We start from the raw sequence: 16970 nt of genomic DNA, 5'->3' as shown, positions 1-16970 counted from the left end.
AGAGCATTTAAATAAAGGTGTCTGTTTCAAATTCCATGTAGATTCCAAAATTCGACAAAATGCACCTGAAGAAGCTCAGAGGTTACATCAGTCGAAATGTTATGAAACTAACACTCAAGATGGGAACAGTAATCCGATTAATCCGAATTTGGCCATGGAGGTTTTTCACAAGTTTTGATACCATTGCAACACAGCATGTGGGTGATACCATTGCAACACAAGGAAGAGCAGGTCTTAGCGTTAGCCTAAGTGTAAGAATTAGGGTAGATGGATTAAGTTCAGCTAATTTCTGGTATTAGTAATACCAGCAGATCATTGCAACGATTTTTGGATTTTTTTTTTTTTTTTTTTTTTTTATTCAGCCTAAACAAGGTATATTGATACTGATGTATAATGGGCTACTGTGATAGGGACCAGATTTATAAAAGGGCAATCTGAGTAAGTATTTGAACAGTAAGATGTTTGTTCTCATTACATTTAAATTTCTGTATGTTGTTATGATCAAGGAAAAAGGATGTAGGGAGAGAATTCCAAAAGCAAACTGTTCAAGGAAAGGAGGTACTAGAGTAGAAATTCCCCCAGTAAGTCAAATGGGTCAGTATTTTTTTTGTTAATGTTAATTAGTAAAAAAATAAGTGTCAGTATAAATTGTGTGCTACAAAAGTGAGACAGATGGAGGATAAAAGCTTACCTGAAAAATTTTGGAATAAGCGTACATAGCTAGCAAATCTGTTTGAATGCAGCCATGATGTGACCTCCTGAGCAGTGGCATCACCAGTAAGAGCCTGGTGAAAATTACAGAGAAGATTGGAATTAAACAATCGGCAATCAGGTGATGGCAATACTGGAAGCTTGAAGAAAAAAGAACAAAAAAAGACCAGCATGTTAGATTTCCATTTAAATATACACTGAAAAAAGTTAATCATTGCCTCAGTCTAGAAAGACTTCTTCACTAACCAAAGATAGACTAAGTGTAGCATCAGAACAGATACTACACTTATTATATATTATTTTATTATATATTATTTTATTATATATTATTAGTTAAGTAGATAAAATGATTTAAAAAAATTTTTTTTGAATAACTGGAATTTCTAAGAGTTCTGTTAGTGTAACGAGATTACACCTACAGAAAGTAATAATGGCAAATAGCAATTATAGTTATTACTAGATTTTTTAGCCCAGTAAAAATGGGCAAAAATTATAGCCCATTGACTTTGAATGATTGCTTTATGCCAAATCGATGGTTGAATATAGTTAAATTTGTACTCATTTTGTATTAATCCCTAACAGTGGATCAAACAGATATCACCGTACTTAGTTTGCTGTATCTTATAACAAAGATACATACAAAATTTCAGCCAGAGGTTTCCAGGAAAAAGTCATTGGTTGGTTAAACCAGCATAATGACCTTTGGGTCATTTAAGTTTGTTTTTATTCTTGTTGTATTTTAAGTTGATTGTTTTTAAGTTTTATTCGTTTTTATATTTGTTGACTTCAGATGTTTGATTGTCACTGAATATTCGAGTTATGTTTTGATGCTATTAGTCGTTTGAGAGGGATTTATATTTTGTGGTAGAGATTCACTCTTTTTAAGAAGTTTAGGATATTATCAAGGTTTCCTTTCTCAAAGAGGTCTCTTAAATTTTGGGCCATGTAAAAGTGTTTATAAATGTATGTGAGGTCATAACAGTCCAGTAAGAAATGTTTCACAGTATATGGCTCGTGACACATACATTTGGGAGGTTCTTCATTTTTTAATTAGGAGTGAGTTATATATGTGTGTTCTGTCTAAATATGTGACAGAACTAATTTTTGTGATTTTTTGGGGTCTGATGGTTGTCTTTTGAATATAGGTTTAATTTTAAATAGTTTGTTGTTTTTGGCAGTTGTTCCAGGTTTCTTGCTATTTTTTAGTAATAAAGTAATTTACTAAAAATTTGTGCATGGGACCTTTATGTTAATGAATTTTTTGAAACCATGTTAGTTTTTTATTCCCACAGAATGCATAGTGACTAGGAACTGGGAAAAGATGGAACAGACAAACCAACAGATTAAGAGAAATATATAGATAATTATAATTCATAATAGTTAATATGGTGAAGAGATATTGGCTTACAAAAGTGGGCTGATAAGATAAGGTTAACATTGGAGTTTGATTTGGAATACATTTTTAGAATTCAATGGAATGTGTTTTGACGTTGTATTATATCCATGCAAGTTGTGCTCAAGTGAGCAATCATGGCTCATCTTATGTCTATTGCTCTCTATGGTTTAATTCTGAAACGTTTGTGTCTCAGAGAATTACTTGTGATGGAATAATGAGTCACCAACATAACATATCATAGAGATAGATGCACTTTGCCAAGGCTTTTGATTCTGTCAATCACCACTTATTTCTATATAAATTATAACACTTCTAATGACCTCTATGAATTGATTATAAAGCGAATAAGATCCTTTCTTGGTTACCAGACATACACGGTTCAGATGAATGGTAACCTGTTATCTGAGATGGAAGCATACAGTGGTGTTCCCAAGCCTCCATGCTAGGTCCTATCTTGCTTCTACCCCATATCAACGACATGCTAGACATAATTGATGAAAATGTGCTTCTATCTGTAGGTGATATCAAATTAGTAACCCATAAGAGTAGCAATACACATGAAAAAATTGAAATAGCTTAAAATATTTCAATATTGGTCTATAGAAAGAGCTTGATGAGCTAAGAAAGAATCTTAAAATTTTTTAAATCCAATTAAGTTATGACTATTTTTGTGCCTTGCTTTTCCCTCTTTAAGACCATATGCGTTTTGTCAGATTTTTTTTACACTATTTTTTCAGTAAAAATGCTATATCTTTGTTAAAACAGAATATTCAGCAATGAAATTCACCATACAAGTGTATTTTTGTGCTAGGAATTAGAATATGCTACTGAAAATCTCCAAAAAAGTAATGGTTTCCAAATAATCTGCAGTAATTTAGTTTAACATAAATTTAATGTAAAATAATTCACCATTTCGAGACCATTCTAGCGTTTTAGGACAGCTGACTATTTTTTATGGGTGATAAATGGTGCACTTTTCTTTAAGGAAGGATTTTTTTTTTTTTTTTTTTTAAGACACATATGTAGCTTACCAAGGAACTTTGGTGGGGAGCTTGCCACTTAAACTTAGCGTTTTTATTAGGGCTAAAGAAGATTTTAAGAGGAGGAGGTTTGCCACTCGTATCTGGGGTTAGTGAAGGATTAAGGAATTTTTTTTTTTAAGGCGTTTGACCCCCATATTTATCGTTAGTGGGTCATAATTATTGGCTTTTGAAAATGTTATGCCTTAGATTTTCGACATCAAATTACTTTTAAATATGAAATTTATTTTCGTTTATTTGTCGTAATTCTTAAGGGGTGTGAAACCTAACAAGAATTACGAAAATAGACAATAATAAATTTCATTTAAAGCAAGTGACGTCACCAACAGAAAACATGACGTTTGTAAAACTTAAGTATTTTTGCCCACTTATTTAAATATCAAAAAACATTTTTTGCTAAAGCTAAGAAATCGTTCACAAATTTTTGATAAATTTGGTTTCTATTTCCAATTACATTTCTTGTCCGAGTGACACATTATTTCAGTAAACTTTCCAGTTTAAGACTTTTTTTTTTTTTTTTTTTTTTTTTCTCTACCTGGACTCCGGGCCAAGATCACTGTAGTATCCTGATGCTACACTTCACCTTTTCTGTCCTCTGTCAGTGAAGGAAAAATCCTTCTTGACTGAGACAATTTTTATGTTTGTTTCTATTCAGATTGACCCTTTTTGGGAAGCTGGATTTTCCTCATTAACTTACCTTGTGTCTAACTGTCCTCGTGGGGAGGCAAGTAAATAGGAACTTAGCTAGAAACTGAGCACCTCCTACAAATATTTAAATATTGATTTTGTAGTTTTTATATATATTTATAATTGAGTAGATTAGTGTCCATTCGATTATAATCCGCTGAAAAAAAAAATATATATATATGTCCTGGTAAAATCATAAGACCACTTAAGAAAGTAAGCGTTTACACATAATATCAAATTTTTAATCAAACAAATGGTTGAAACCATTGCCAAAAGGGAAAATATGATGGAAAAAAATGATGGAAAAAAAATGAAATCTGCTTCATTCGAAACCTTAACCTTGATCAAATAATTACTTTTTAAAAAGCAAACATTTTCACCTGGTCAAAATGATAAGACCACTAATAATTTATCTAACAAAAGGCAATTATAAATTACTAAAAAGGGTCTCAGTATTTAGTATAGCCGCCATTATTACAAATTACTTCAAAAATTCTCTTCGGCATGCTTGCGACTAAGTTTTTTTATCAGTTGCAAAGGAATTTTATCCCATGTACTGAAAACTGAATCAGAAAGGTCCTTTATCGAATCATACTGGGTTCCATCCTTAAACACTTCTTTTGTCATCCATCCCCAAAAATTTTCAATGGGATTGAGGTCCGGAGAACATGCTGGATGATCCAACAATATTATATTATTTGAAGAAAAGTATTCCTGTGCTAGTCGAAAAGTGTGTACCACAGCGTTGTCTTGCTGGAAAATCCAATTTCTCCCACACAGACGTGGACCTTCAGTCCTGATAGAAGCATTTTCAAGTATTGAAATGTACTTCAATGATGTTTGCCGGCCTTTCACTACTTGCAACTTTAGGGTCCCAGCTGACGAGAAAGCACCCCAGATCATTAAAGACCCTCCTCCACTATGCCGAGTTGAAAAAGTCTCTTTGGGCAAATTTTTATCATGCCAATAGTGTTGAAATCCATCTCGACCATCTAGATTAAACTTTTTCTCATCGGAGAAAATTACATTTTCCCACTTCTCTTCATCCCAAGTCTGGTATTTGGTGGCATATTTTGTGCTGTTCAAAAAGACGTGGTTTCTGCAGTCACTTTAAATGATTAAAACCCTTCATTTTCAGATGCCTTCTCATGGTTTTAGGACTACATTCTGCTGCTGTTTGGCTTTTCAATCGACTTGAGCTCATACTGGAGTTTTTTTTAAACTTCTTCTGATACGCCGATCAAGTGATGAGGTTATTTTTTTTTTGGTCGACCTGGACTCTTTTTGTGCCCATATTGATCTGGATTTCTTAAAAAATTTGCAATGACCATTTTGCTATGATTCACTTCGTTTGCAATGGATCTATGGGAGAGTCCACCCCTATTAAGCTTAAAGATCCTTCCTCTCTCAAACTCTGATAATGGTTTCCCTTTTGCCATTTATAATTTAGTAAGATGTTTTTTATCCACTAACAAGTTGCTTTTAGTAACATAGAAAGCTTTTCGTATTCATTTTTTCAAAACTAGCCGATTTTATTAAAGTGGTCTTATCATTTTGACCACGTGAAAATGTTTGTTTTTTTAAAATATAATTATTAGATCAGGATTAAGGTTTTGAATGAAGCAGATTTCATTTTTTTCCATCATATTTTCCCTTTTGGCAATGGTTTCAAATATTTGTTTGATTAAAAATTCGATATTATGCATAAACGCTTACTTTCTTAAGTGGTCTCATGATTTTGACCAGGACTGTATATTGAGAAGGGGGTACTGCTCGCACACGTGAAGCAAAAAAATCATATTTCACATTTTGTTTTTGTTTTGTTTTTTAAAAAAACAAAACGCTTTAATAATGGTAATGGATAAAAGTGCACATGTTACATATTTGTTTTGCAATTATATTTTTAAAATTTGACCAAAAATAATGCCGGATTGCTTTAAAATTATATATTCTGATAACCAAGTTTTAATTCATTCTGGAATAAAAAACAAAAAAAGTTTGTTTACGGTAAAGTAATTAATATCAGCGATAGTAGCTGCTGCTGCTACAGATCGTTTTTAGATACTTTTTAAAAATAGAATGATTTTTTCCAGGTATCATGATTTTAAATTGCTCGGTACCACAAGAGAAAGTTGGTTACATTTTTATTTTTAATGGATAAATGTAGTAAAAAGATTGATTTATTTAACAGTAGGTGTCTGAAGAAATTTTTTGAAAATTTTCCAAACTCATCATGTTGAAGTCTTTTTTAACAAAAAAAAAAAAAAAAAAAAAAAAAAAAAAAAAAGAGCTGTCAAATGAATTTCAGAAGTAATATCTTTTTCTGGTTAATTTCCAAATTTTATGACAAAATTCTTAAGAGAATCGCAGTATGACCATTTACAAATCGGGGGGGGGGGGGGGTCAATTACAAAATCTTACCGAAAACGCTGTTTTTTGATAACATTTTTAGCACTTTTTTTTTTTTTTTTTTTACACAGCCATCACCACTTATCAAGGCCCAGAGGCCACTCGAGGATAAGGGTTAATGAGTGTACAGTAGAAATTGGACAATATAGTAATCGTTAGTAATGGAAATTCGGTAAATTTGTTAAGTGGGACGGCTCATCAAGAACTTGTTTACGTTAGACTTGAAGACAACCATATTGTAGTCAGCTGGAAAGCAGGAAAACGGAAGACAATTCCACAGGTGTGCAGTTCTAAGTACGAAGCTTTGTTCATGGAATCTACGTTTAGGTTTAGGCACAGACAACGAGTGGGGGGAATCATTGATAGTGTTTTCAGCTAAATGGGTGTTTCTTGTGAAAGTTTGGTGAGGGGGGACCATAGACTGAAGCTCAGTCGAACACTTTCCATGAAAATAATACAGCGGAGACAAACTCGCAACATTTCTTCTGTGAGATAGAGGTTGCAGGGAAGAGAAAAGGATATCTCCTACGAGACTACAAAGTCTATTTTGAACTATCAAGGTAGGACAAGTCCTTTCTAGCAGCTCCTTCCCAGATGTGGCAACAGTACTCCATTCTTGGACGTACCTGGCTCTTATATAGATAGAGAATTGCATCAGCAGTGAGATATCTACTGGATCGATAGAAGGACCCCACCATTTTTCCAGCGGCCTTGGCAACAGATTTGATGTACCTGTTCCATTTAAGATCAGGAGTAAAGGTCAAGCCCAGAAGCTTGTCAAAACTTGAGGCCTCCTCAAGACGAGAGGCCATTCATTTCAACTGATGCCAGATGGGGATCAGAAAGTTGATGTAAAGAGAGAAGCTTGGTTTTAGATGCATTAAAAGTAACCCTCCCACTCCTTTCCCCCTTGTACCACGTGCTCAAGATCAGAGGAGAGAGAATCAAGAGAACTTGGTCATTTACTGACAGATGTGCTACTTTATTTCTTAAAACTCTTAAAATATATAATGTACATTATTATTAATTAGTTTATTTGAAAGTATATTCATTTTCGAACAAAACGGTATTTTGAGGATTTAAGGGGCTTTGATTTTTAAAATGACGATTTTAGCAGATCCCCCTTTAAATCCGTAATTATCCAAAGTGTTTTATCGTCCGTGTGTATTGCTAATAAGAGCAATATTGAGAATCTCAAGTGATATCTCACTGTGGGTAAATGCTACCATATTGCAGTGAATTTTCTTTCCATCTCAGTTCTTATTTTTCGATGGTGATACAGCTTTCATCAAGTGAACAAGACAAAAGATCTCAGCCTTCTAATCAATTTATTCTTCAAGCCACTTTAATATTGCATTCAGCATGCAAACAAAGCAAGGATCTCTCTAATTCTCATTCAATACTCCTTCTGAAAACTTGCATCTGAAGCATGTGGGTTTGATCTTATCCCTGCTATAGTAATAAAACCAAAACTGATGGCTCTAATTAGTACCAAGAGACAATAGATACACCCTGTAAGGGTAGCTGCACACAATTGTGAAGCAAAAATTGCGTAAGCCCCAACCACACCTCTCCTGAATCAGCACCGCTTGAGTCCAGTGGTAAGAAGTGCTAGGTAACTGGAAACAATGCGGAGATAAACAGAGCACATACAGCACCTGGAATTCGCAAATGGTTACTCATTTTAGTATGATCAGGCTCAGCGTTACTTTAATAAAAAATAAAAATGCTCTGCTGAGCTAGCACCTATACTCTTCAAATTCTATAACTAATGCTTTGCCAAATCTTGTTTTCCTGAGAGCTGGAAAACTGCCTCTGGTAACTAGTGTTCAAAAATTCTGATGAAACAACAAATTTGATTATTTTGATTATCTGAATTTATTACTGTCAGTCAAAAAACTACCTTTTATTCTTTTTAGTTTCTTACACCAAGTGGTTTTATGCGCTGTCTGGAGTGACTTCCACAAGAAGGTTTTTTTTTGTTTTTTTTTAATGGTTGGTATGCTGCAAAAGAGATAAAAAGAAATACCTGAATCACTGGTTCTACAATTTCATTGGACAGTTTACGACTTGTGGATGGTGCAGCAGTTACAGAAGTGGGAGAGCTCAGATTACTGGCTGAAGATCTATAAAATAAGAATAAAAAGGAATAACATTTAAGAAAAAAGAAAAACACAGGAAAAACAAAACTTCTCCTTCATTTTATTTGAATTATTTGGACAATTATTCTCATCATGAGTGTTATTTTCACGTTTCAGTCGATGTAACTTCCGACCTTCTTCAGATGTATCTTGTTGAACTCAGGAATTTGGATACACCTGAAGAAGGTTGGAGGTTATATGAACCAAAACGTGAAAATAACACTCAAGATGAGAACCATAGTCCAAAGATTCCAAATAATATGAATAACCAATCCCCATCTCAACAATTCAAAAACATTTCAATTGAAATGTTTCTGATCTTCAAGTATATCTTGGTAACCTCTGGAATCTTTGTCAAACTCTGGAATTTGAATGGAATTTCCAACATAACCCTTTATTTAATCCACATGGGTAACATGCTTTCGTTCCGTCAGCCATAACTGGGTCAAAGTGCTAAGTAATTCGCAATTGTATTTTGAGTGTTGTCCACAATGAGGATTGAACCTTCAACCTCCACACATTGAGCTTAGATTGCGGGAGGAGGGGAGTTAAGTGGACATTTACCTATAACTTAAAAAAAAAAATTCGTTTTTACTGTGAGTACATGTTCTGACTTTTAGGGTGTGGCATGTAGGAAAATTGATCTCCAACTGAAAAATGTAAATTTTAGGAGTCTGTGGCCCAAAACATCTTATTTTGGGGCAATTTGCTAACAAATAGAAATCAGGCATTCATGAACAAATTTCAAAACAGCTATATCTTAAGAGGAGTAACTTATAACCGAATTTTACCAAGTACTTTATCCATTATGCCATGGGTCCCCAATTATCAATCCTCATCTAAAAAATTCAGGAACATAAAACTTGTTCTGTATATGAAAATTAGAGCATTTAAAGGTTCCTCTATGATCTAAATAACACTTCATCTGCCCTTCTAACTTGAATAAATTTTCACTTTTTTATCCTAATTCTCACAATCACTGGCACTGCACCACCGATATTAAGTGCAAGTTGAGTGATTTAATTTTGAAAAAGTTTTTGCACTACTATTGCTAAATAAATTATAAAGTTTGGATCTCAAAAACTATGACAATATGATATCGAGTTGATAGAAAATCATAAGGCAAAAGTAGATAAAATGATAATATTGATGAATTCAATAATTTTCAATTATTTATCTAATATACTGTATTGAATCAAAGTTGAATTTTTATATTTCAAAGATAAACCTCCTTTTCAAAAAGTCAATATTAGAAGAGTATACTTCAACCAAAAGACAAAAGTATTCTAAAATGTTTTAAGCAGTTCTGCAGAAAAGTATTATTTCTTTTTTATAGACTTTTTTCTTTTAATTGATTGAATTGTATGTTTTAGTAATTAATTTTTATTATTGTTACTTATTTAATTATTTAATATTTATTTAATTATATCTAAACACTATATATAACACATTTTTTCTTGGGCAAAAACAAATGACACAGATAAGGAAGACAATTTTTAATAACATGATCAAATAATCAATCAGGAGCCATATATAAAAAAAAAAAAAAAACACTAGATCTGATATCCAGAATGTTTTTGCTCTTGTTTTTTTTTTTTAAAGAGGTGGTGTTTGATCAACACTGCTGGGGAAGCCATAACAAAATACTGTTGTTTTTAAATCCCTAAAGCAATTCTTTATGGTAAAAAAGCTTATGTCCCCAAAATTAGTGTAAATTCTCAGTAGCAAACTAATAAAGTAATTGCAAGAGATTAATAAGTAAGTAATTATAAATAAAATAGTTTTCTCATGAAGGACTTGGAATAAAGTTTGTTGTTTGGGTTTTTTTTTTTTAAAATATACTTTTAAATATTGATTAACTTACAAGATAAAATATTTGCTTAATTTGTTGCACAATTCTCATAATTAACCTGTTTGGGTAATGATACAAGATCTAACAGCCTGTGATGATGTTGTATATTATATATTATCATATATTATTATAGAATAGTTTAAGACTAAGGTCATACTCCTTCCTTATCATTTGACTCCTTCAAATCAGTTGCATGTTGGCCATGAGAGTACAAAGTGATTTTCTCCATCAAACCATCATTTATGTTGGTTTAAATGTGCCATTGCATGAGATTATTTTCAACAGAGTCATTACCAGCTTCTGTTTACTTTTTCTCAGTTATCCTCAATTGGGATGTATGTCGATCTATCCATGAAGATGACTTTAAGAAGTACTTCAGAATAACCTGCTAATCAATGTCCTGATTGTATTATAAATATTTCATGAACGTATTTAGTAAATATTTCATGAATGTATTTAGCAAATATTTTACCATATTATAAGAACTGTATTGTAAATATTTCGTAAATATATTCAGTAAATATTTCACCCTATAAAGACTGTATGCCTGAATGGTAGAATCTGCATAAAAGTTCACGTACAATAAATATTCCTTTCAATTTAACCATGTATAAATCAATGCTTAAAATTTTGGGAATATTTTCTGCAACAAGCTGGCGACTATATTTTTATATGGTTACCAACCGAATTCAACTTTTTTTATAAAAGTATTTTCTTAATCTTTCAAGATTTGTTACCCATTGTAGGGATCTATTATTTTAAGAGTTAGTTAGTATGCTGGCATATCAACTTCATTATAATCAATAGTTTATTTATTTTATTTTTTTATTTTATATAGCAAACCCTTTACATCAGCCATGACCAGGTAGAAGTTTTAAGTAGTTCCTAAGTATTGTCCTAGTATCATCAGTACTTAAGATTGAACCTTCAATCTCCAGAAAACTCATTTAGAACTTATTACATTTAGCATATTATCTATTGCACCATGAGCTCAGTTAAAAATTCTGTACAGAGTTAATTCAAAAACATGCACCTGAAAAAGATCCGAGATTACATCCGTCAAAATGTAAGAAAAATATCTAAGATGAGAACAGTAGTTTGAATAATCCAAATAATGCGTCTAGCTTTTACTTTAAACAAGCTGTACCTATTAAGCATTAGTCAGGAGCAAATTCCATTTTGCTAGCACTTTTTTGTGTTTGTTTTCTTAATGCCTTCTTTCCAATGTTATCTATATATCTAGAAAAGTTAGAATGTGTGTGCGAGGACAATTCTCAACAAATTTTTGATCTACAGACTTGAAATTTGGTATATAGGGTATTCAGACATGTGGAAAACTTTTTAATCAGTTTTCATCCAGAAAAAAGGTTGCTAAAGGGGAAAGATTGAAAAATTGGTACCGAGGGGGGGGGGCATCAGATTTTTATCTGTTTGTCAAATGTTTCACAAAAGCGCATGCGCAAATCGTTCACATGAGATTCCTTATGTTAAAAATAAGTAGGTTTGAAAACACTTTTTAAAGATCATGTCAACTTGGCCTAATGGTTATTGTACTTGACCAATTGTTTCTAGGTTTTGGTTTCGATTTCAGCTCAAGTATTTTTCTTTTCACTTATAAGAAGTGAACTGCTTAGATAAAACATAATACTCGCATGCACATCTAAGCTTCTGTATGAATTAAAATATAATATTCATGTGTATTCTACAACCAGGCAACGCCAGGCAGCCTACTAGTTTTATATAAAGAAGCTATGATAAAATACAATTTCAATAGATGCTTGCATATCTTATATTTTCAAAATCAATTATACCTATAATATCTAGTGTATACCCGGTAGCGATAAAACAATTTCAATACAATTACCAATTCCAAATCACCTAAAGAGATAAAATTTCATTTTTAGAGTTTGAAAATTTAGCAAAAAATACTCATCTGTTGCACGTAGATATAATTTTCATTTTTTTTATTTCACAAACTTCTAAATGTTTCCACTTTATGTATTGTATTCAAGATTTTAATACACTCATTGTGAAATTTTCATCTTGATTTTCACTTGTGCCATTTTTTTCCTATTCATCTATCTGTGCCATTTTATCCTGTGTCATTTTCACATAATTCTGTCTATAAATTTAAATTTTACTGGTAGTTTAAGATCAATAAATCTTTATCGTTTTATGATAAGTAACAGCAATGGAAACATTAACTCTGGGAGGGGGGGGGCGTTTTTCTTTTAATCAGATTTAAAAATACTGATAGAAACCCACCCAATAAATTAGCATTACAAGCATATGCTGTATTTTCATGGACATCGGCAATATTACATACCTAATGTGTTTCAACACGTCATATCTTTTATTTGGTCAATTTTTAAAAGAATTACATTGATGAAAAGAGAATAGAACAAGCATTCCAATGATGTTAATTTATTTTTCTTTTATGCGTTCAATGTTTTTATGCTCCAAGTTAAAAATGAAAAGTTGGTAAAAAAATGACGACAGCAAAAAAAGGGACACTTTTTCGATGTTTACATTTCATACGTTATGTTAGGATACATATGCGCAGAGTTAAATTTGATTGGATATGGCCGAAATTTTGCCGGCTATATAAGCACAGAAGTCCGTCTCTACTGGACTTTGATTTATATTTTTATAACCACAGGAAGCAAAGTTCCGACCGAGCAAAGTTGACAAAGAATATTTTAAAAATGTATAAGATAAATCTGCATATCATCCATTCTCATACAGATAATAGTTTCAGAATTATTTTCATATATAATATGTAAATATTTGATAATTATTATTTGTGCAGAAATTTATTAAAAATTATCTTATAAAAATTCAAATCCGTTTGGGGAAAACAGCTTGGTATGAAAAAAATTATTTACAAGTTTTTCAAATTTGATTTCCAAACAATACTATTTTTTTGTTTTTAACACTTTTAGTACACATTCACTAAAAGCATTAAAAACCAAAATGTACTAAGTATATGCGTTTCTGTTATCGTTGTATTTATAACTTTTTACTTGCACTTAAGATAGAATTATGTAAAAAAAAAGGAAAAAAGAAAAATACAAATATATAACAAATAAAAGGTACTTGTGCACTTATGCTATCATGCTGAAATAACATTATTCAAAAACCCATTCTTAACATGGGGAAGGAATGGTGTTTTGTTAACTCTTCTGTACTTTCACCTAACAATTAAATAAAATATATCGTGAAACTTGAATTTATTTTTAACTCATTGTCAAGACCATTTTTTTGAATCTGTAAAATAAACCAGTTTTTTTTTTTAAACTGACGATGAATAATTTTTTTAACCAAGGATATTATAAATAATAAGGCGATTCGATAAAGAATTTCAATGTAATGCATTTTGTAAATTTTTACCTTGTTTCCACCTTAACATTTTTCTTTAAAATGACTACCTCTTAAGGTTTTCGGGTATGCTGAAAACGAATATCACATTCAAATTTTCCGCAAATAAGTAGCTTTCCGGATATTAAGCAATGTCATTTCTTATGTTATTGCTGGTGGCCATCTTGGTACGTGTGTTTGCGCATAGTTTCTCGGAGTTACGTTTATGCACTCGCGTGAACCAAAAAGGCCACCAGAAGGAATGACATTGCTTAATATTCGGAAAGCTACTTATTTGCAGAAAATTTAAATGCAATATTCGTTTTCAGCATACCCTAAAACTTATAAAAGTAAGCCTTTTAAATGTTAAGGTGGAAACAAGGTAAAAAAAAATTACTGTTATTTCTTTGTTTACATAGTTGAATTTTCGGTAAAACAACAGAATAGAAATGGCAAACTACCATCAACTGGTGAATATATAGTTGTTGCTTATCAGAGTTCCTGGTATCCTGGTACTGTGAAAGCTACATCAAGGATTCATGTAGAGTATGATTTATGTATCTTAGAAAATAGGGGTATGTTTTGGGCCAGATAGAGGATTTATAAAATTGAAAATTGGGCTGGTTCCAAAATGCATAAGTTCTGGTCGACTATGGGAATTTCCAACTTTTACAGAAATCCAAAATCTATATGAAAAATTTTCTTGGATTTATTTCTGAGATAAATTCATATCTACTCAATTTTTTTTTCTTTGAGGGGAGTAGTAAATACCGGCTATGAATGCTCTTTAGGCATTCAATGGCTACACCCCAGATTAAGCTCTCCTTTTGTGAGAAGGTATGAAAATGCCTGCTCTCAAAACTATATTTAAATACCACTATAATACTTAGTTTTGTTCATGAATAGACACCTACTGTATGATACCATGCACCAGTTTAAAAAAAAATTGAAATTTGTACATTTTAATTTATAATTCATGGCTTATGGTAAAGAGATACATCAGATTTGACGGCATAATCAGAAAGAGCACACAATTTTACATAAGAGTGCTAAGTTTCATGAGAACAGTTTGAAAAATAAATAAATGGTGGCAAAATTACCGAATTTCTTGAAATTTGGAGGTCTGTAATTTAGCCCACTTTTTCTAAAGAAAAATGTCCAAAAGCATAAATTTTGACACTTAAAATTCTCATAACTTTTGAACTGCTGATAGTATTTGCATAATTCAAATGTGTTTAAGCCTCTTTTACATAGCTCTTTTCATGCAAGTTGATAAAATAATTATCTAAAAAGAAAAAAAAAAAATCAACTTGTAATGCTAAAATAAATTGCATGAAACTAATGTTTCTATCAGTATTGTGTTTAATTTTTTATCTTTGAGTGATTATCAAGGCTCTAAACTGGCTGTAAAGAGAGTGCCATATTTTTTTTTATTCGAATTCAACAGATTTTATGCTACTTTTGTTTTTAAGTAAAATAACACTAAAATAAGTAAAAACACAAAAAACATGGTAACTATCTTGCCTTTGGTAACATTTGTTGCATTTTTTTTTTTTTTTTTTTATTTACATCTTTTCTTTTCTGTTGGATATTGTAAAAAGTGCGTAAATTTTCTTTTTCAAGAAGTGAATTATTTTATGAAAAGTGGAAAAATCATATCCATAAGAGATTTTAACAATTTTAGCTGAAAGCCGCTTTTTTTTTTTTTTAAAAAGCGGCTTTCAGCTTAAAAAAAAAAAACAAAAAAAAACGAAATTTTGCTAAAGAGTAGAAAATTTGTATCCATGATATCTAAAATTTCAATTGGTTGGGATTTTGTATTTCAACCATTGTTGAACCATTTTTTGCTAAAACCACGTGTTTGGAATTGTAGATTAATTTGCTATTGCAGAAATATATTTTGTATAAAAAAGTCTGTAATTGTTATCTGAAGCCATAGATGGATCCTGACACTTATTACCACTGCAGTAAAGAGTGAACTTCGATATATGACAACTAAGGAGTCGTTTAACGGTCACTAAAGTCACAAAATTTGGCTCATCACCTGATAGACATTAAGATTATACCCAGAACCTATTTTAATTGAGGAGTGAGGAAGGAGTGAGATCGATTCTGTGTCGTTTAATTTATCGAGACAGTTGTGGTCATGTCAAGTAATAATATAGTAACTTAAATTCATATTATGATCTTGTTTATATATTATACATGCATCGTATTTTAGTTTTGTAGGACTCGCAAACCCCAAAAAATTTAAATTGAACAAATTATTGCTATGTAAAACAATCTGGAAATCTCAATACTAATTGAATCATAACAAAATGGAGAAAAGTGATTTTGCTATAAAAATGTGTCAAACAAAAAAATGCCTTAAAAATTAAACTAAGGATATAATAATAAACAAGCAAGCAGGCAGCGTCGACAGAGAGGAGCAGCAGGCAGCGTCGACGGAAAGGAGCAGGCAGCGTCGACGGAAAGAAACAGGCAGCGTCGACGGAAAGAAACAGGCAGCGTCGACGGAAAGAAACAGGCAGCGTCGACGGAAAGAAACAGGCAGCGTCGACGGAAAGAAACAGGCAGCGTCGACGGAAAGAAACAGGCAGCGTCGACGGAAAGAAACAGGCAGCGTCGACGGAAAGAAACAGGCAGCGTCGACGGAAAGGAGCAGGCAGCATCGACTGAAAGGAGCAGGCAGCATCGACTGAAAGGAGCAGGCAGCATCGACTGAAAGGAGCAGGCAGCATCGACTGAAAGGAGCAGGCAGCATCGACTGAAAGGAGCAGGCAGCATCGACTGAAAGGAGCAGGCAGCGTCGACTGAAAGGAGCAGGCAGCGTCGACTGAAAGGAGCAGGCAGCGTCGACTGAAAGGAGCAGGCAGCGTCGACTGAAAGGAGCAGGCAGCGTCAACATAAAGGAGCAGGCAGCGTCAACAGAAAGGAGCAGGCAGCGTCAACAGAAAGGAGCAGGCAGCATTGACAAAAGCCAGCACACAACAACAAAAAGCAGCACACAACAAAAATAGGATTTTAGAAATGAGAAAAAAAATGAAAAGCAAAATAGGATGAGGATGTTGCTTACACTGAAGTACTGGGGTTACCAATGCTTGGGGTGGAAACAGTCTGTATAATCCCTGAATCTACTGTATGGTTGATGCCCAATGTGGCCCTAATGAGAAACACCAATGGAAATCAATATCAAAATTGATGAAAATTTTGAAAAATAAAACAGTTATACCTTGCTTTTAATTTTTGATGGATTTTCCAATGACAAATTTTTTTTTTTTTTTTTTTTTTTTTTTTTTTTTTTTTTATCGCATATTATTTTGATTATTCAAATTGTTATCTTGTATGTTATTCTCCCATTTCAGTTGCTGGAACCT

At 32.4% G+C, this 16970-nt stretch overlaps 1 protein-coding gene across 5 annotated transcripts in view; it reads right to left on the bottom strand.

The window, feature by feature from the left end:
- The window catches only part of LOC145258241 (transcription factor CP2-like), a 109229-nt gene that overhangs the window by 26704 nt on the left and 65555 nt on the right, over positions 1-16970 (bottom strand). For 2 of the 5 annotated variants that reach the window (XM_080116204.1, XM_080116208.1), the window contains exons 11-13: positions 16670-16756; positions 8273-8369; positions 692-851 (exon numbers count right to left, since the gene is read on the bottom strand). In XM_080116204.1, coding sequence (XP_079972330.1) covers positions 692-851; positions 8273-8369; positions 16670-16756 — 344 coding nt within the window. The remainder of the gene's footprint in view (positions 1-691; positions 852-8272; positions 8370-16669; positions 16757-16970) is intronic. The other 3 variants (XM_080116205.1, XM_080116207.1, XM_080116209.1) reach the window with 3 other exon arrangements.

Source organism: Euprymna scolopes, chromosome 33 (genome assembly GCF_053919585.1).
Source record: "Euprymna scolopes isolate OS-2025 chromosome 33, ASM5391958v1, whole genome shotgun sequence".
NCBI classification, from domain to species: Eukaryota; Metazoa; Mollusca; class Cephalopoda; order Sepiida; family Sepiolidae; genus Euprymna; species Euprymna scolopes.
Note: the sequence above shows the minus strand (reverse complement) of the source record. Positions and strands in the feature narration are given on the sequence as shown.